At 44.2% G+C, this 21,526-nt stretch overlaps 1 protein-coding gene across 4 annotated transcripts; it reads right to left on the bottom strand.

Moving 5' to 3' along the window:
* Positions 1–4,291: 4,291 nt before the first annotated feature.
* On the bottom strand, positions 4,292–21,456 carry usp49 (ubiquitin specific peptidase 49). 4 transcript variants are annotated; one of them, XM_063215932.1, is made up of 10 exons: positions 21,041–21,456; positions 20,766–20,872; positions 19,287–19,413; positions 18,343–18,608; positions 17,579–17,833; positions 15,837–17,108; positions 9,680–9,884; positions 8,344–8,452; positions 6,484–6,719; positions 4,292–5,669 (listed from the first exon to the last, which is right to left on the bottom strand). In XM_063215932.1, exons 4-10 carry the CDS (start codon positions 18,523–18,525, stop codon positions 5,566–5,568), a joined length of 2,364 nt encoding a protein of 787 aa, XP_063072002.1. In that variant the 5' UTR covers positions 18,526–18,608; positions 19,287–19,413; positions 20,766–20,872; positions 21,041–21,456; the 3' UTR covers positions 4,292–5,565. The 4 variants fall into 4 exon arrangements, with proteins under 4 accessions (XP_063072002.1, XP_063072001.1, XP_063072004.1 ...); XM_063215931.1 differs by having other exon boundaries at positions 20,766–21,456; XM_063215934.1 differs by lacking the exon at positions 20,766–20,872.
* Between the last annotated feature and the right edge of the window lie 70 nt (positions 21,457–21,526).

Here is a 21,526-nt window from a genome sequence, read left to right as displayed (position 1 = left end):
AGAGAGAGAGAGAGAGAGAGAGAGAGAGAGAGAGAGAGAGAGAGAGCATACATTAACTATCCATGTGGGAAGCCAGATGTCCCCACTAAACAGTGGACCATATTGAGTGCCCACCTACATAATCTGGTGTTTTGTTGGTACTTGTGCCAAAGGTGCCAAAACATTTCTTAACTGATTTATTATCATAGCATATGTGATTGTTTTGATCTGGTCACAGTTCAGCAGTCTTAAGTTGGAATGGGAGACAGTGGGAGGCCCTTGGCATGTGTGAAAAGTAACTAATTACATTTACTGAAGTATTTTAATTTGGGAGCTTTTATGAGTACTGTGTAAGCAGTTTTTTAAAAATTAGTACTTTTACCTGCACTTGAGGAAATTTTGACCCAAGTACTCTGGAGGTAAGCTCATTAAAAGCAACTACCGGTAAGTACTATTACTCAAATTGCATTTTAAGGGAAGTACTTTTTGAACTTTTACTTGAGTTGTTTTGCATGTGGGTACTTTTACAGAAGTTGGATTTAAGCAATGATAAAGAACATTTTACTTGAGAGCACCTTTTCTGTACTTTTTCCACTTCTGGCGCTGGGTAAGAATGTGTGTGTGCGTGCATGCGTGTTTGAGGGGTATGGAGGGATGGATGGCTTGAAGGCGTTTCTGCCTGAACCGGTTCAAGTGGTGTGTGGAACAAATGTCCTGTCAAACATCTAAAAGACGTCCATCATCCCCCAAACAATTGGGAGCTTTTCACCCCAAGCTATTGTTCTCTGTAGGCCTTGAAGTTTCGTCTAAGGAAAGGAAAACAAAGTGGAATGTGCATCTTGACTGATAGAATCTGGCAAGCTTCCGAAAAGGGTTTAATGACCAAAGCAAATGTTAAACGTTATGGGCCTTCCGTAGTTACATCCAATCAAACCCCTTTCATACATAGCCTCTATTACAGGTTTGTTGATACCAAAAGGGTAATGACAAAGTCTTAATCTGCTATTTGACTCTTGGTAATGTCATAGCAATTTTGTTATGATATAGTTGAGTATTTTTAGCCAATCGGTGGGGTCACTGGCAATCCCATCTGCATGTAATAGCTACTAAATACCATTTCAATCATCCATACAGCAAGACATTACATGATACCATTGTTCTAGTAATGTTACATTGTTACATTACAATGTTACACAACACTCAACTGATCCTTCTATCAAAAGCAACTTAGGTACAGCGTATTGGTTACAGTCCCTGGAGCATTGTGGTGCTTTGTTCAGGGGCACACTGCAGCCAGGGAGTGAGGTGAGCAGTGGAAGGGTGGGGTTTGAACTTTGAACACAAAACCCTCTGGTTTAAAGCCTATCTCCTGAACCATTAGGTCAGGGCTGTCCAATAATAATAACTGTATGTGTGGCACACTTCATATAAATATGCAGCACAAATTACAAATTGAAAAAAAAACAGAGTAGGAAGATTTGAAGACATGCCGTTTCACATTTTCTGATTGGTACTTAACTATAGATTTGGGTTCAGTTAAGTAAGGGGTTCAACAGAACAACCGTTCATAGAAATGTTATTAAGAGGAGCACTCAGTGGAGTGAGGAATAAGTGCATTTCTTCCTTGATATCTTTGTATCTCACAACCACTCCCATCTAACATAAATATTCAGCACACATTAATTCACTTGTGGACAAAGATTAACGATGCCAAATTATAAATTCAGTGGCTTATCTCTTAACTCAAATACTGTATTAGACGGCTTAGACCCATCTGGATACCTAAATCTACAGTATATTAACTGGAAATTCATACCAAGAGGCCTTCAAAATGGTTTTGTTGATGTACAGTGATTCAAGTTAAGAGAACAGAGATCTACTTTAACCCATTTTAGCCTGATGACCCGTATATGTTGTTTGACCTTCGGTGCCTGGAGACACATATACACTGCATTCAGGCTCTTGAGATTTTAGCTTTTTTCATAAAAATGTGGGTATGTTACAACTGAATGAACACATTCTAATGCAAGATGCGGGTCGTAGGGTTTAAATGTAACTTGTTTCATGTTTTTATGTGCATCAGAGGCTAAGATATGCAGGTTTTTATAGGATGAGGGCAACTTTTCCAACAAGGGCTTAGGCATTCAGCAGGCGTTTTTTGTAGGTGCTTTAGGCATCAATGGGTTAAGTGAGTCTGTGAGTGTATGGCAGTGTATAGCGTGTGCCTGGAAAGGAAAAGATACATGGTCACATGCTGCATACTGAGTGGTGTCTGGCTCACGCAGGATCCAATTATACTGATAAAATAGTGCATGAGGTCAGAAGTGACACCAACCTTGACATTTACAACAGCAGCGCTGCCACTGAAGTTACATGACACCTTTGCAGATTCAAATTAGTGTCCAGCATATGCGAGTAGCTTTTCACAGTTCCCTGTGTTCCCAGCAGATATTGTATATACACTATATGCTCAACAGACCTGACTGCAGAGATTAGCACCCTTTTTCCTGGATTTTCTAGGTGAACTAGCGAGGAACATTTATGTTTCTGCTGCCTATGATATCCAAATGAGAAACGTTCTAGCTGGACAATTCTGAGTCAAAGGAAAGGTCACCTAAATTATTTTAAATTAAGAGACTCAAATGATGCACTTGTGCACTTCAGCGTTTATGTTTCAGTGCGTATGGCGCATTATTTATGCACTGAAACATAGTGGCAGAAGTGCACCATTTGAGATCCAGCAATAGCCTATCTGGCGAGTCTAGTGTACACTAGGCTATTTGTTGCGTGATGGCTGGTCTGGGTTGAGCTGTGGTGCTGCACACAAATACAACTGCAACATATGGGCAACGCTGCCCATGGTGACCCAGGTTCGAGTCCAGACTAAGTCATTTCATTTCATATTTCATTTCAGACTAAGTCCCTTCCACATGTATTCTTCCCATCCGCTCCTATCCTTATTTGGCCATTATTTGCTGCACATTGTCCGATCTGATACATCTTATACCAATCTATTTATTTCTGTGTAGCCAGACAATTTAGTTCAGTAGTTGTTCACCAGAGCTGTTCGTCAGAACTGTCAGCAATACCTTTGGGCAGATGTCAGAAAGCATTTATGTGATCCACAGGAGGCTGCCCTTCAAACCATCTGGTGACAAACACACAGCAACACATCAAAAGGTATGAAAAGGGCAGAGGGCAAAACACATGCCACTCCAAATATGGAAGAAAGACCAAAAGCCATTTCAAAGTGAGGCTGAAATGCCAAACTGACACCCTTCATGAACTTCCCCTTTTCCTTCATTATATTACATTATATTCATTTACACGGACACTCTCTCTCTCACACACACACACACACACACACACACACACTGGTGTTGACTCAAGGTTTTCATTGGAATTACTTTCATATCCATTTGTTTTCATGTGTCTGCACCTGTGTGTTTTCAGGTCTTTTCTTTGTATTTTGGTTTCTGGTGAAAAACCATCAGGTCAGTTTTAGTGACTATACACTCTACTGTACTTATTGCATGGTACTACTGTATGAAGCAAACACAGTATTATTCCATCAAGGATGTATCACCAACAAGAAAAGTTTTTTGAATGTATTGAAATAGTTACAATTGAGAAGTTGAGCTGATGAACAGATTTGCAATTTGAAAACAAAACAGGACCACATTGGAGTGCATACTGTAACCGTTATTAGAAGAGATTAGTGTCCTGCTACATTAGTGACTATAATATCAAAAATCATTGTGATGTTTTTGCTATGGGCCTTATGCCTCCATACACCAAATGCTCATGTAGATTAACTTGCTTGTACCTTCCCATATTGCTTTGTGTATGCATCTTACAATCTCATTGGATGAATCCCATTTTATGACCGTCAAAGATTTATACTTCGCAATTATAAGACTTTTTGCTGGCACCGTTCCAAGCCAATAAAACTGTGCGTGTAAGTATTCATTGAGGAGATCACGTTACAGTTGAAAAGAGGGCACTAAACTACAAGTACAAAGAGCTCAGCAGTAAAGAGCACACAAGTTACTAAAAAAGGTGAAAATCGCACCCTAGGCACGCTGTGGCTCAGTCTAAATTGTCATACCACAAATTCAGACACTGCATCGAGTTTGGACCCCCACACACGCACGCACGCACACCTCCCTTGCCCACTCAATTCCTGCCTCACACTCACAATCCTGTTCAAATAAAGGTATGAAGATCTGAACATATTTACCCCCCCCAAAACACTCCTGGCCATTGTGTGCAAACGTATTTACCCCCCCCCAAAAAAAACACCACTCCTGGCCGCCTTCTGCATTTGAAGTCTTTTAATCATCATCATCATCGTCACCATCGCGTGGAATCTGTCGCATAATCGGTACAGTAAATCACAGGTGCTTTCACAACACAGGACTAAACGGGTCAGTGCCGCTAGGACCACAGCTACAGCGGACCACGTCTCTACGTCTCCACCCCCATGATGGAGTCCAGAAAGGAAAAGGAAAATAAAAATAAAACCACAACCCACAACCCCGGCCCCCCATTACAAAAAAAAAGAAGCAAGACATTCATCGTCATCAGATTGTTTCATTTCACTGGTTCGTTATCATTACAATTTTTCTTTTTCCAACCCACCCCACCCCTCTTGTTCTTTTGTGAAAAATGTAGCTGACTACTTCTTCCATTCATGATTGATAGGACAGCAGTGCTATTTCCTGATTTTAAACGGTGACAAAGAGGTTTGTACAAGAACAGCCACAACCCAAATAGAAACAGTAGAGTAGTAAAAAAAAAAGTGTATTACAAAGTCAAAGATTTGATATTTTCCTGATTTGCTTGTTGATTTCCTGTTGTGACGTCGGTTTTTAATATTGCTCTGCTCTCGTTCTTTAAGGAGACAAGCCACTCCTATCCATCACTTTAACCCCCTTCAGCTCTGGAGAATCATTCAATCAATAATTCATTCAATCAATATAATCTATTGACCAATCAATCAGTCAGTTTTTAAGTCGGTCAATCCCCTTGTTTCCCTACGGACACTGTTAGGGGACGAGACTTCCAATCCCATCAGGGACCTTCCATCTTGTGCAACGTTTCCATGACGATCAGTCTGTTCTTCCTCCTCCTCCTCTCTACAGCAGGTTCTGTGTTGCCGTTTTTCAGGCAGGGGAGGGGCCTAGACTCTAGATGGGAGGGGCCCGACCCCCCCATCCCAACACACATGCTCAGTAACGCTCTGGCTCTGGCTCTTTTCCCAATCTGCTCCCAACACAGAGCTTGGTCCTCAGTCTGAAATGCCCTGGATAGGTGTGTGCGAGTGTGTGTGTGTGTGTGTGTGTGTGTGTGTGTGTGTGTGTGTGTGTGTGTGTGTGTGTGTTTCTGTCTGTACATATACAGGCAGCAGGTCCGGTCACGATCTCCATGTCTGTTCGTCTGGCTGGCTGGCTGGCTGGCAGTCTCTCTGCTCTGGCTGGCAGGGCAGGGGCAGGATTGGCTGGTGGTTTGTTTGTTTGTTGTAGTTGGAATTATAAAAGAGGAGTGGCATGACGAAAGCCACGTCCCCCGCCCCCCCTCCACCCCTCATGCGGAGCGCTGGGTGTAGAACAGGATGTAGGCCTGAGTGTTGCACACCTCCTCTACGCTGCACACATTCATCACAGAGTCGTTACAGTGAACCCAGAAGCCTGCGCAAGAAAAGAAAACACACATGCACACAACACTCGCCTGATTAGTCTTTTGAGGAGAGCCAATGAGCTCCATAATAATAATAATAACAATGACAAGAAATGCACTCAGAGTGCAGACCTCCGCCAAGGAAGGTGTTGGGTTAGGTTACACCCTAATGTTTTTGAAGTCTTTCTGCTTTGGTTTTGTGGAGTTAGAAACTGGAATGTCAAAATTCGCCCCATCCCGTAATGGGGAAGAATATGTTTTTTTTTTAAAATCTGTGATTCGGATCTCCACCAAAATTTCACTTGTTTCTTTTGTCATTTCCACCAACTCCACAAATTTCATCAAAATCCGCACATAACTTTTTGAGTTATCCTGCTGACAAACAGACAGGCAGACAAACAAACCAGCGTGACCGAAAACATAACCTCCTTGGCGGAGGTAATAATAAGATTTTCCGCTTTGATTCATATAGCACAAAGGCCCTGTTCACAACTTCACATGGACCGTTTCTGAATTACAGAAAACACTTGACCAGTTGCAGTGAACCCAGAAACCTGCACACACACAATCACGCCTGATTTGGCCTTTCAATTTCAGTTGATCTTAATAATCTCTAGGATTTACAACTTGTGCTTTCATTCATGTAGCAGGTTTCTGTTTCTACTGGTTTTTCTGCTTCAGTGTTGTCTAAACAAAGTTAATTTTGTTATAATGACATTAAAATCATGCTGACAAAACTGACTGTGTCTACAGTTGCACTAACGCATGAATATTAATGAAACCTACAATATTGCCAGCAGAGCCTGTATTGGTTTGCGTACTCACCACCCTCAGTGTTGTAGCAATACGCCGTGTAGTGTCCTGAGCCAAAGCCTTTCCCATGATGCATCACTACGGCGGAGAGGTCGTAGGTGAAGCCCTGTCTGTGGACGCCCGAGGCGGAGGCGGTGCCAGTGGCGGAGGCGTTGGCCGAGTCCCTGCAGCAGTAGGGCTGGATGTTCAGCACCTGGTCAAACGCCACGTGCACCCCGATCTTCTCGCGGTGGTTACGGCCCGACCACCTGGGAGCACAGGTAAGGCAAGGCGATGAGGAATTGTTTTACAATAAGGCAGCGTTTATTTGAAATGTATTGTTTACCATTTAACATGCATGCAAAAACACACCCACAAACTCACACTCAAGTGTCACCTTTGAGGGGGATTCAGACCATGAGTCACAGATCATAGGTCCCTTAACTTTGTCCCCACCATATATACATGACCTTAATTCAATCAAATGCACATAGTGGGGAAAAAGCAGGATGGGGGAATTATTTATATTGGTGGGATTTTTTTTACCCATTATATGAGAGATCAGGGTTCAAGACTTCCTTCTTGGTTCCCTTTTAAGCACAACAGTCTATCGTGTTGGCGTATTAAGAGGCAGCTTCCTTGCCTGTGGGAGCAAACGTGCACTTAAGCCCCGCCATGGGCCGCTAATTACTCTGTGTAGGACAGTTTTACAGCCACACTTCTGTACCATTTCCCTCCCTAACAACATGTTCAGCACAACAGACTGGAGAACACAATAGAGGCCTAAAGCTGCAATCACGACTGCATAATGGACCTATTGCCGAATTAAGAAAATAGACATCTGTGTGTCTTGACAACAGAAAGTGATGAACAGAGGTCGACTGCTGAGGTCTAACTTCAGGGTGTAATTGGTACTCTGTGTAGACACTGTTTTTTTTCTGACATTAAAAATACAACACAAATAGGTCAGGTATTCCTCGAGTTCTTAATTAGCAAAGGAGACAAAGAGCTTCCGTCAACCAGTTAGTGATAGAGAAGATGTTCACTTTCATAGTTAGGTCTTACTGCGTCAGGCACCACTGTTTAAATTGTGTATGGGTCCTCAAAACAAAAGCACACCAAAGTATTTTAAGCTTGCAAGTTCTGAGTGATTCGGCACATTGTCCTAATTTTCTCTCTTTAACTTAATGTGAAACAAGTTAGCAGTCAGCGCGCTGGAAGGTTACAACCATGTTTACAGCATTGTTTGTGGAGTTATGTGGGTGGGGATGCTATTCTCCAAATTTAAAGATGCAACACAAAAGCTATTCAAGTTTCCCTTCAGAATGTCTTCACTGAGGCATTTTCTACAATCAAATGTTTTCATTTCTTTCAAAATAAACTGACTATCCAAAAAAATCAAGATGGATTACTGTTTGAAATGGGCTAAAAGCACCAACTTTTAAAAACACATGCACCCAAATACATGCTGATTGTTACAAACTAGTTCATGTTTGTGCACTTTTGCAATGTTGGAAAGCATTGGTTAGTAGGATGTTGTGGCAGAATACCAAAAGCTTTTGAAGTGAAGCAGGAGCACCAGCACGCAAATGATTACAAACCAGTTTATATCTGTCATTTGTGTCACTTTGTCTGTACATTCCCACGTTGCAAAAGTGCAGACAATGAACTGACCAAAAGTGTTTGAGGTGCAACAAGTCCCTCCTGTTTGAATTAAAGGCACTAGTACAGCGAAAAACCTTTAAAGCCTGACTACATGCACATGCACCTGCCCAAATGCACACCAAGTGCTGCAAACCAGTTCACATATGTGCAACAATACAGGAATGACAGCATTGGAAAGCATAGATAGACAATTAAGTGCAACATTAGTGTGATGTTGTGGCAACGTACCGAAAGCGTTTGAGGTGGAGCCGCAGCACCTGAGGCAGGCGGTAGATCAAGAGCTGTTTACAGGCCTCCGTCAGGATTAGAGGCTTATGGGACGACTTCCGCCTCTTTTCTGAAAGAAAGAAATTCAATATCAAATCATTTGCATAATAATATCCACTATAATAAGCTGTCAAATTGATTGACATGTTTGAGAGCAAGAAATTCTCCAACCATCTATGGGTTGGGACTCCAAGATGCCAGAAAGGTTTGATCATGTGTGACATGTTGTGTATGCATAGAACAATAACACCACAGAGCCTGTTGACAATACTACCACTACAAAAGAATGTCCAAGAGTTCCATTTTGCTCCCAAACTAGTTAGGCAATCATATTTAATTGTAAATAGTTTCATATTTCACAACAATGTCATTCTGAGGATAATTGGCTGATTAAGTGAACATTATCTTCTTAAGAACATAGTACCTTGAATGACATCTCAAGAGACGAAGTTAAATCCTTCTACCATTACAACGCACCTATGAAGTTAGCCATCTTGTAGCCAAAACAACAGTTCATTCAGGGTTCATACAGAAATGTTAAATGTTTTTTTTTACTACTAAAACAAAAGCAAAGAGTAACGTAATGCAATAAGTTACCTTTCCGAAACACAATAACCTGTCAACACTGAGCTACACCAAGCAACACCATTTCCCATCACTCAGGTCCTACTCTATAAATTCACCCAAGTTGAGTGATTTTTAAGAAACAAATTGACAAAAGCAGAACAGGGCATTTACTACCTCACCAGACACCGTTTACTACCTTTCACTACTTTTTACTAGCCATAATTTTGATCATTCCATTTACATTTTTATTACTTTTGAAAACCCTGCATGAACCCGGTCATTTCAAACTTTGTTTTCCCCTCACAAATGCCAAGCACCGAGTCAATCATGTTTTTTTGAATATTATTAACACTTTATCACAAATACGTCCTCTGTGCGAGTGAGGGAGTGTGAAGCCAGGCCAAGACAACAGTACGAGAGAGAGAGAGAGAGAGAGAGAGAGAGAGAGAGAGAGAGAGAGAGAGAGAGAGAGAGAGAGAGAGAGAGAGAGAGACACACACTACACTAATACTAAATGTTACAGTGGTCGCAGGCACAGATGTCCTCAAGAGATGATGACGTGAAGTGTGTGTGTGTGTGTGTGTGTGTGTGTGTGTGTGTGTGTGTGTGTGTGTGTGTGTGTGTGTGTGTGTCAATGTGCTCTACTGACTCCATAGATGCCATAGATGTGTCCCTCCAGAGTGAATGTGTGTGTGACAGTGTGTGCACGGCATGCGCATGTGCTACTGACTGTTGCAGTGGTTGCAAGCGTAAATGCGTCCCTCCAGGGCCTCGGTCTCGGTGAACTTGGCCAGCATCTCGGTGAGGGAGCAGCTCTTGAGGCCCAGGGAGCCCGAGGCCTTCTGTCCGCTGTGGTAGCGCTCGGGGAACTCCAGGGATAGGTCCCAGAACGGCTCCACTGTGTTGGACTTGTGCTTGCACGACAGACATGTCACCTGGACGCAATACAGAGAAAAAAGGGAATGTGAGGCAAAATGCAGATGGGAGGGAAAAGCCGGAAAAAAGACAGAAATATGAAGAAAAACTACAGGACGGAGGGGTGGGTGGGGGCCACGGTCATGAGTGACCATGTTAGACTTGCAGGACAGTCACGTCACTGGACAGAGGAGAGAGAAAGATTTGATCAAAGGTGATGATGGATGAAAAGCAGACTGAAAAAGAAGCTGACAAAGGAAGGAAAAGAAAATTAAGACAAAAAAACAAAAACAAAACCATAAACAGGGAAATTCAAAAGAAAACGTGTATGGTGGACAAAAAGAAGGCAGAGGAGAGAGAGAGAGACAGATCGAGAGAGCAAGAGAGAGAGACAGAATATTAAAGTGGGAGTGAGCAGGAGCAGCACGTCCATTTCGAATTTCTAATTATATTCCGAGAGGTGCAAAATTAATGTTCCCCACTGAGCAGCAGAATATGAATAGAAACAAAAGAGATGATGGGTGAAGCTTTCTACAGAAGCTCTGCCCCCTGTTCCCTGCCAGTGCTATATGACCAAGAGATAAAGAGAGGGAAAAATGCGGCTGTACTTTATGGAATGCTTTAACTATATAGTACAAAAATATGCTGAAGGTTTCACTTTCCCCTTCTGATGGTATAGCCAGCTGTCGTGAAACGCCGGGGAAGAGGCCTTAAATGTAGAGCCCAGAGAAGCAGAGAGTTGCACTGGGAGCATTTGCGTGATTACAAGCCGTCAGGCCGGCCACAATGCACAACAGCAGCCATGCCCACAGACACAGAGGGCGCGGTTCTCACTTAGATGCCCTTCACGTTTCCATATCTTCCTCTCTGTCTCTATCCCTCTCGCTCCCCCATCTCTCTCTCCCCCCCCATCTCTCTCTCCCCATCTCTCTGTCTCTACATTTGATGAGGTGGGCGCTTTACTTATGGCCCCAACAGGCCCTTTTAGAGGACTCCAACATCTGTGCCAATCTTTCCACTTCAGCACATACAACAAACAACAGCTAAAGCAGAGCCTAAAGCTTGACCAGACTGTACCACAACTGAGGAAAACCAACCATGGACTTCTACCCCCTATACATTAACAAGCGCACACACACAGACAGGCAGGCAGACAGGCAGACAGACAGACGCACGCACGCGCACGCACCCCCCCCCCCCACACTTTCAGGAGATTCTCAAGGTCAGCTGCTGAAAAGGGTTGCTAAGGGTGATTAATTGATCAGATAGAGGAGGCAAGCTTCTTCTGAGTCCCAGGCAATGGAGTCCAATTACTTCATTATTAGATCGCTGTCTAGTCGGCGATGACAGATGAGTCTGCGGCTCAGAGAGAGGACCATTGACTAAGCCTGTACTGTATGGCACACATGCAGCGCTTTCTGGAATAGCCTATAAAGCCACCACAAAAAATCTGAAGACGTGCACAGATGACAAACAGCTGAGCTTTCACATAAAAGGGGACTAGGATGTAAATAATGGGAGTGATCAAAAACATCTGATCTGATCTGAAGTGATGCCACAGAGCTGGTTGATTTACCACCCTTGGCTGCGGGAGGGACTGCCTCTGAGAACAGCTTGGTGGGAGTGTCTTCCCCCTACTTGGTGCATGGCTGTTGTGTGGTGTGCAAGTAAGCATGACTTGTTTTTTAGATATGTCTTTTTATGTCTATTGATAGGACGACGTGAGAGTAGACAAGGGAAGTAATGAGAAATTGGGCAGCATTGGCTCAGGTCAGCTCAGGTCAGACTCGGTTACCAACCATCTGGAACATTGTCAATCGCTTAGCTCTGAAAAGACGTGGGTGTGTTCAAAACAGTTCGAACCTGATAAGAGTATTCATGTGGCTTTTTTGGAATCACATACTACTTCAACCACTGACTTGTATAAACCCAGGCCCGCGATCCCGCCCCGCGATTCTGATTGGACAGGCTGTGAAATATCTGATTCCTTTGGGCTCGTCTAAGATTTCCAGACACAAGTGCAAGCTCACGAAGTTTAACGAAGATGCAGGGTCTGCGTGAGAGCCAGGCTAACTCGAACCAGGGTCTCCAGTTGAATGGGATGGTGCCTTAGCCCACTGAGCGCACAGCACCCCCAGTAATAATACTTTTTTTTTTTACCAAGAGTTAGGGATGCAAATTATCGATTAATTCATTAATCATTAGTTGATAGCCTTATCGATCGACTTACGATTAATTGATAAGCTGCGTTTTCCCCCCGAAATATCAGTGTTTCTCGAAAAAAAAACCTACTAAATCTAAAAAATGTAATCAAAAAGTGAGATAAAATACCACATTTAAAGTAATTCTATCTCAATTCTTTAATCCAAAGGTGATTTAAATATTCCCACTATTCACACCCCTCTTCACAAACACTCTTCACATGCCCATTTCACCTGGGTCTCTTGTCAGTTGAATTGTCGATTAATTGCGATGAATGTTTTTCAATCGATTAACGCATTGCAGGAGCATTTGCGATACTATGCAAGTAATGGGAAGTCATCACATATAGTCCCTTGCCCTATAAAGGGTTAACACTAACACATAACAATATGGGCAATACAAAAAATCTGCTTGTAGAATTACACCTCTGCTGATGGACATGCAGCGTTGCTTTTAGGACACACACACACACACACACACACACACACACACACACACACACACACACACACACACGCACGCACGAACGGCCTGTCTATGGTTTAACACATAACAGTTCCAGTCGGCACTCTTAATACCACAGAGACAGCAGCAGGACATACTCACAACATCTTCAAAGAGCATCGTTTCTTCCTTTCTGTATAATCTGCTATGTTAATCAAATGATTAACCTACTTTGTGTGAGCATATTTCCTGGCACATAGCTTTACTGTGTTTGCACATAAGGTAAAGACGTTTCTGGATGTTCTTCTCCTCAGACAGGAATTCATATTCCAATTCCAAAGCACAGAAAGAGAGCAGAGAGCATTTACTTTAACCATTAGCAAGCACCCAATTACCCCGACTAGCCCGTATTAAACAACGAGGCATTCTTAACCTCACACAGACGGAAAACTTGAAAGCATAATCACACACCAACATCAAACTGAAGTGAGGTTTAAATCTGGCCAATTAAACGGCACCAATTATAACAGCATTAAGGGCCAGGAGCCGACAACACTTCATGTGACAGCAGCGACCCAACAAAGCAGAGCACTGTGGAAGATCAAACATAATCCGAGAGAGAGAGAGAGAGAGAGAGAGAGAGAGAGAGAGAGAGAGAGAGAGAGAGAGAGAGAGATAACAATGAGAAACACACAGATAGAATACAGGCAGGCAGGCAAGAGAGAGTCCCGGGAAAAAAACACACACACACGTAGAGAGCGAGAGAGGGAGAGAGAGCGGCCCGGAAAAGAAAACGGGTGTCATTTCCAAAACTTTGCTGAAGATATTCGCCAAAAGATCTCGCACACATGAATCTCAAGATGTGCGTACTTAAGAAAATATTCAGATTTATACAGCATGGTCCACACAGGTTCCACGCTGATTTCCCTTTATAAATCACAACTGACACTAAAGTTAAGGCACATGTGCATGTGGACACTCAAAACTAACCATGAATATTCCGAAAAACGCACAAAATGGATATTGATATGCAGATGGCTTGCGGAAAGCAGAGGGGATATTTACCAAATGTGGAGCATACAGTTAATTTGATAGAGAAAGCAATGTTGTGCTTGTAGCGATGGGGAGTAGAGTTGCCCAGCCGGGACTCGAACCCAGACCTTCTAGGGTAGTAAGCTTAAACCGGGGCTCTGACCGCTACACCAAAGAGCCAGGCTCCTTGGCGTGACAGTCAGAACACACCCACAACCCTAGTGATGGTCACTCCATCACACTGCCTTCCCCTTTGGGAAGCGCACCCGTGCGCTTCACACACTCATGGTGTCCCTTGCGCAACTGCCCATCATGCTTCTCCCATCCAGTGTGCCCCATCATCAATGCTTCACCCATCACTGGCCCACTTCTGACACCATTTGTAGCGAAAATGGTAACTAAACTGTAACTAAATTGAATGAAAAGAAATGCCTCCATTTCAAAATGATAAAAGTGCATTATCAGTCTACAAACCCCAACTCCATAGAAGTTGGGACGCAAGCTTAATTGTGAACAATAACAAAATACTGCCATTTTCAAAAAGTCTGGTTCTGACATTAGTTGGAGAACGGTACAAAGAAAACATATCAGCCATCAAAACTGACCAAAATGATTGTTTTGGGGGATATTCATGAATATGTAAATCCAACGCGTCTCAAAAGAGTTGGGACGGGGACAATAAAAGGCAGCAAATGTCGAGGAAGACTACAAACAAAACAAAGAACAACACTTAACAGTTAATAGCATTAACCGATGAGATGATTTTATATAAAAACGGTGTTGATTCCTATCTTGGACATGATTTCACCAGCTTAAATGGTAGGTGTATTCCTTGTCATGTTTTTCAATGTTTTCCTTTCTGTAGTGCTTACAGTGTGACAGGTCTTGACCAAAAGCCAGCCATTTTATGTCCTGCTGGTCCCTATGTTGGAGTTAAACTGTTAACATAACCTAACATAGTAGAGAATGCAATTTGTCCTTACTATGTGGCAGTAATCAAAGCTGTCCCTTCAAAATATAACGCACGAGTGGCTTTTCATGCGGTTTAAAACCCATTTATTTCATTCAGTACTAATTCAATTCTACGGGTGAGTTAGAACAGATTAACCAATGTACTACTGCACCCCCATGCCATCATGGAGGCTGACTTTTGAAGTTAGCACTAACACAACTTGCATGGTCAATTTTCACTGTAGCACAGGATGTGCAAGACACTATTATTTTCAAAAAGAATTGACTTCTGCAACTTCTGCTGACTTCTGTAAGCAAAGGACAGTTTCCCATGTCGTCTGGGTCTATTCCAAGTGAGCTCGCCTGGATAGGGGAATGTTAAACCCCTCTATCATTTGCACACATGAAGTGTCCTTAATATGGTCAAGTTTTCACTAGCTGTAATTCTCGGAGTGCTAGAGTGAGACTACAGCCAATATATATTTAATGATGTCATGAACCTGTACAATAATTTTAATGACAAAAATATGTCTTATATACACTCAATCACGGTAAATCAATGGAATTCAAAACTTTATGTAATAACTATGGTAATTGTTCCCTCTGCATCTTTAATTCTGAGTGACTCAGCCTCTCCGTGATTGTCTTATACCTGGACACTCAGATTGTTCATCAGTTCATTTTGAAATGTTCTTCCTTGTTGTTTTTTCTTATTTGGATGTTTACATTTCACGGATCCCTGTTCCAACTTATTTGAGACGTGTTGCAATTATCAAATTAGAAATGAGTACATATGTCCCCTAAAACATTTTTTGTTTCTCGGTTTTTAAGACTTGATATGTTGTCTTTTCACTATTCCTCATCTAAGGAATGTATTGAATGTTTTGAAAATGATAGCATTTTGATTTTATTCTCAGTTTACCAAACGTCCCAACTTCACCGGAGTTGGGGTTTGTATAAAAATCTTATACTGCCATCTTAGAAATACACACCTCTCTACTATGCTGACGAACCGTAGGCTTCATGACATGACAAAAAAATGTCATGCATATCGGAAGCAGGAGAAACGAAGCTGTCCATCAGTATGTGACACTTGCCTGTATGCCGAATTACCATCACTTTTCTATTACTGGTAGTCTACAGCTGCACTCTGTGTGCAGAGGATTCTGCAACGGGCTTAAATGTTGACGTTAATTCCTTGCGGAGTCAGAACGCACAGACAGACAGACAGACAGAGAGAGAGAGAGAGAGAGAGAGAGAGAGAGAGAGAGAGAGAGAGAGAGAGAGAGAGAGAGAGACGCGCGCACACACACAGTCAAACGAGCCTGGCAGGCATGTCTCACCTGGCTGAGCAGCTGGCCGTGGAAGATGGTGTTGAGCACCTTGAGCACCTGCTTGGAGAGCTTCCGCTGTGTCATGGGCATGAGGATGCGGCGCTTACTGCCATTGGACTCCAGCTCCTGCTGCACCTTGTCCAGCAGCTCGCACAGGAACTCCTGCGCGTCCTGCTGGGCGTAGCCCCGGAACGCCGGGATGAGGTTCCACACCGAGTGCAGCATGGCAAAGGGTGACACCAGCGACCAGCGGCCCGACCACATGACCCGGAACAGCGTGTGCAACTCGTGGCACAGAGACATGCGCTGGCGCGCCGAGGTGCGCTGCGACGATGACGTCTCCTTGCTGTTGTTGTTGCTGCCCGCAGCGCCCGGTGCTCCGGCTTGCCCACCCGCTGTCCCACCACCACCACCACCACCACCGCCAGCTCCTGTTGCTGCTCCACTACCACCATCTCCACCAACCCCACCCCCACCACTACTATTACCACTACCACTACTACTACTACCAGCCCCTCGGCCCAGGCCATAGCCCAATGTCCCTCCAGCGCTGCTGCCCACCATCTCCCCTCCCGTGATGCCTCCGCCACCGCCACCACCAGTCTGTGAGGTCTTGGTCTTAGCCAGCAGCTCCTCGGTCTCGCACAGGTCCAGTGTGAGGAAGCACTCGCGGAACTTCTGCAGGTGGCTGAGCACCTGCAGGATGGAGTTCATGTAGCAGGTGTTGCCGAGGTTGCGCAGGCCCGTGACGCCGGGAGCCAGTCGCCGCTGCCGGCGCTGCTGCGTGGTGAGGGAGGAGAGCGAGGAGGCGTGGTAGCGGCGCGGCTTGGGCTTGGGAGACGGGCTGCTGTTGGAGTTCCTGAGGGAGAGGGCGGAGGGTCTCTGGACATTTGTGGTGGAGGAGGAGGAGGAGGATAGTGAGGTTTGAGTCTGAGAGGAGGCTGCAGTCGATGATGGCAGGCGCTCCGGAGGGTCACGAAACTTCACAGGCACCAGGGCGAGCGTCTGCCTGGGCGCCTGGGTGAGGAGCCGTGCACTCTTTCTGGGTGGACCACAGTTACTGGCACTGACACTGCTACTATTAGTCGCACCACCACTGCCAACCCCTCCGCTGCCAGCTGGGTCCTCTGTGAGCCTCCTCTTCACCTCCCTGCGCTCCCTCTGCTCCTCCTGCTGCTGCTGCTGCTGCTGCTCCGGCTCGGACTCCGGTTTAGGGTTGCGTTTCTCCTCCTCTTCACGTCGCCTGCAGCTCCAGCGCCGCATCACCCGCTCCAGAAGCACCTTCAACAGACGAAGACAGAGTCAAGCTTAATGTTTTGAGGAGAGTGTTTTTTCCTCAGCCCTTTCGAGACATTTGCTGGAACATTCTACAGCTCCCGAAGAACTTAGTGTTAAAATCCTGCAGCGTGATTGTGAACTCAAACTCAAAATTTCGCTTAGGTTCTAAATCATCACATGATGTGATTGTACGCCTCCAAGATTTAATGGATTTGGAAAATGTGGCCACTTAAGCAGCCCCTACAGAGTCAAAGCCAGAGGGAATTTAATCATCATGGTTTCCACCATTTTTTTTTTTTAATAGAAGTTCCATCACGTAAAAGACATCATATACAGAGAAATCATGAAATCCCATTGGTAAGTTTTACATCAGCAATGAAGGTGAAACAATGCAATAGCGACAGTGCTGAATAAAAGCAGTATGACTAAGAATCTGCATGAATGCCACATGTCTCTACAAGTCTCTTGCATACCTTGCGGTGGTGCCAGAGGGCCACTTGCGAGGGCGGCCTCATCATGCCCTCCGACTCCATCCAGGCGCCGCCTTCCCCTCCAGCGGCGGCTGCGGCCGAGCGCAGGGACCTGCGGTGGGGGTTGCGAATGGTGGAGAGCGCGCCGCGCAGCAGCTTCAGGTCACCCTCCGCGTTGTCGTTGAGCGCAAAGTCCCCGCAGGTGAAGCAGAAGACGTCCAGCTCGCGCACGTCCATGGCCAGCGGGTGGCGCGACGCCTGGTGGCAGATACGATATGCATCACAATACACATGCCAACATACAATAGTACACTGCATTACATTAACACTTAACTGACTTTTTTATCCAAATGGATTTACAGTTATTTTACAGGCTAGTGGTTATCGTTCCTGGAACAATGTGGGGTTAGGTGCCCCATATGCATCACCGCTGAATGAAAACCAACAGGACTGGAGGTTGTATTTGTTTTGGCAGATGCTCACAAGCCATTCAAATGTTTTTTTTTTTTCACTTAATTTTGTTTTGTTAGGGATTGACTTCCGGTGTCATAAATTGATGTAGCGTATTGTGAAAAGTAGGATATATTGCCATGAACAGGGCTATAAATTACCTTATCATCACTAGCCAGAATGACCAAAACTAACATTTTCTACCAGTCAAAGTGGTTGTTAAGTTCTTCTATACCAGCCACACAGAATTTTTACCAGCATTTGACATCAAAGTGGCCGGACGATAATTCAGAGCGCTGGACATGAAGATGTTTTACCTGGTGGTGGAGCAGGGCATGGTGGTGCAGATCGCGCCCGCAGGACACGTGCGGACACTTCAGACAGGCCCACAGGGACTCGGCCGCCCCGCAGCCGGGCTCCGCACACTGCCACTTCTGGGTGTTGAGGGTGGAGTGGTCCTCGCCCAGCCGCAGGCGGCTCACGTGCTTGCAGCGGTCCATTGCGGCCGCAGAAACACCATGTGGGGGTGTTTCACGCAGTCAGGGGTAGGTCTCCGGCCGCCTCGCCCAGGGGGCGGCACATCCTGCAGGAGAAGACAGAGGGAAGGAGACAGAACGTGAGGGACTTGTTAAGTCCTGCTGAAGTTGCTATATAGTCGTTAAACAAGCACAAATATATTGGAAGAGGGAGAGAAGAAAGCAGAGCGATTTTTAAACTCATTTTTGGTTCTTTTGAACTAATTTTTCGAATGGGCGTTTCATAAGAAAGTGAATTCTATAAATTACCAGATCAAAAAAATAAATTGAAGTGTAATAAAGCCCAGTGTTGCCAACCGAAAGACCTGATGTCATTTTAAATCGCCATATTATTCGTATATAACTTAGTAACAACATGCAGATTTCTTGGACTCTTCCCAAAAGGGGAGCAAAATACCTCCAACCCGACATTTGTGCGTTGGTGACTGTCAATCTTTTAAAGACATGAATGGGGAATCAAAACAATGGCATTAAGAACCATGCAAGACAGAATCATCCATTTCCACCAGTGTCCTTCAAGTGATTGAGAGGGCGAACTTCTCCTCAAATGGCTGACAGGGTGAATGGGTTCCCCAATGCCTCTTGTTGCTCCTTTGTGCTCCCCCTCCTGCTGTGCACTCTCAGAACACACCGAGGGGGGTTGTCCAGCCACTGTTCAAGATTTAAGGCTATTCTTCTACAAATGTTCAAATTATATTACGGCACATATTGAAAAACGTACTTACTGTGAAAAAGTCTGCAGTTAGTGCTATGGCGAGAGTAAAAGCCCGGTTGTCAGCATCACAGTCGGAGATAAGTTTTACTGGACCCTCCAGGCAACCAACTTCAAATCACACACAGACATTTGGAACTCTGCAAACAGAAGTAAAAGAAGTTGAGAAACATGAATAAAAGCAGTTTAAATTGATTTCTATTTTGGTGCAGACATCATAGCTCAACACACATGCAATTTTGACACTTATTTTTGCCTTTATGGTGTCCACTTTTGTTGTTGTTCTGGTTGACATAATGGAGAGCTGGACACTTAAAAAAAAACATTCCTTAGCACATGTGGATGCAGAACAAGGCCAGCAAACAGTTAACACAAATGTTTGTGGTGGTGCATCCAATAGGTATCAAGACATCCCCTCAATTAGCTACCAAGTTCGGCTACGCCTGTTATTAAAGGGGTAAATATTTGGTTTGTGACCATCCATTGTTCTGAAATACTGGTATAGTCAAAGCAACGTTTAGCATTTTAAATGACGAATAGGGGGCAAACGCTACTCTGCCAGTCATGTTCATGTCATTCCGCTACAATTGCATTATTATAAAGGTGATAAAATATATTGATGAACTGTGAAAAACAAGGACTCAAAGTTATCTGTTCATTTCTGCGCATGTAGTTATTTTTATGTAGAGTACAGTATGTACATAGACGTCACAGTTGACCAAATTATTGCAAGAAAGCAGTTTTTGCAGGAAAATAAACAAAAGTCACGTTACAAAGTTGAGCAACGAGTTACCTTGTTCACGAGGTTGAGACTGGCTTCTGGTATTGTTCAGTCGCATGCTAGCTAAGATACCTAGCAATCTAGCCCTCTCTAAAACAGCTCTCTTAGGTTTGGTGATGTTGGGACACCATTTCGAACCGTGGCTGTAGCAATACATTCTACTTGACTGGTCTTTACATCCATTACGCTAGCAGGCTAATTGCAGGACATCATTGTCCGTGAAAAACTGTCGGCTTGCCAGAATGTCATGAAATGAACGCACTGGAGACAAAGGCAGACTACTTCTAGCGTGCCGCAAAACAACATTTAAGCCAAGTTAAACCATTGCCCTATCGAACCAAGTAGCGTCTAGGCATGGTGTAAGCGACTTGTAAGTTAGCCACCAGACAGGAGCTAGGTTAGTGCACTGGCTAGCTTACGCTCACTGCCAGTGCGCTGGATGCTAGCCCAAACTACGTGGCTGAGACGAGCCTACTTTGCTTAACCAGTCAGTCACCAACAGATTTTCCATGACGCTACCTTGGTTAACCATACCGTTTGTTTCTTGACCGAGTGACTCCGTATGTTGGGTGCGATACATTCCCCCTAAACCATTGCACCAAATTACTGGTATTTTCAAAAATGTTGGACAATGCAGGCAAATCAATAGCTAACAGCATAGTGTTAGCTAGCTGCCGTTAGCAGGCTGGCTAGAGCTACTGGTGTACTTACCAGAACAAAGACCACTGTGCTAGACCCTCTCTCCAGCGAAATCTCTCAACTTCTGGGTGGTGTTGATAACAACGCTTGGCTCAGTTTTCTTAGTCGTGATTTGTCATCTGAATCCAAGTCACAGTCGTATTTGGAAGTGAACTTTTCAGTTGATATTTTAACAAAACACCGAGGTCAATCAAGTCAGATTAAAGTATTTTTCTCTGAAAAAACACTTGCAAAGAAAACCTCTCAACTTTCGAAAGGCGGTCACGCCTGTCATGACGGACACTCACCATGAATGTTTGTGCTCCGATTTTCAAAGTAGCGTTACTGTCCTACAAATAAGGTTTTCGTGGTTTTATTTTTGTATACGGCTTTTATTTACCGCCACCATCTGCACGCGCGAGCTGTCACAGCTCTCGACTCAACCAAACTATTTTACTTTAAGCCTACCCTCGCTCTGATTGGATGGAAAGTAATCAATCTTTCTCCAACCAATTACTCTTCTGGCTGCATCACCCCGACATTCACCGGGTGGATGGTGAACCCAGTGGCTTTGACTTTTGCCGTTTCGGACAGGGATCATAGTTCTATTAACAAGATCACCAACCTCGAGGATTTCTCGGCCTAGATGTCAGAATTGCCATTTCAAACATGGAGTATCAGCAGTGAAGCATAATCATAGGCATTGACCATAATTTGTGATGCCAACATCTGCGAGGCCTATTTGACAATGAAGAGGGTGTGCAATATGATACATGATGTTCAAATTACATCAA

Source organism: Engraulis encrasicolus, chromosome 14, assembly GCF_034702125.1.
Source record: "Engraulis encrasicolus isolate BLACKSEA-1 chromosome 14, IST_EnEncr_1.0, whole genome shotgun sequence".
Taxonomy (NCBI): Eukaryota; Metazoa; Chordata; class Actinopteri; order Clupeiformes; family Engraulidae; genus Engraulis; species Engraulis encrasicolus.
This window is presented reverse-complemented; position numbering and strand designations above follow the sequence as displayed.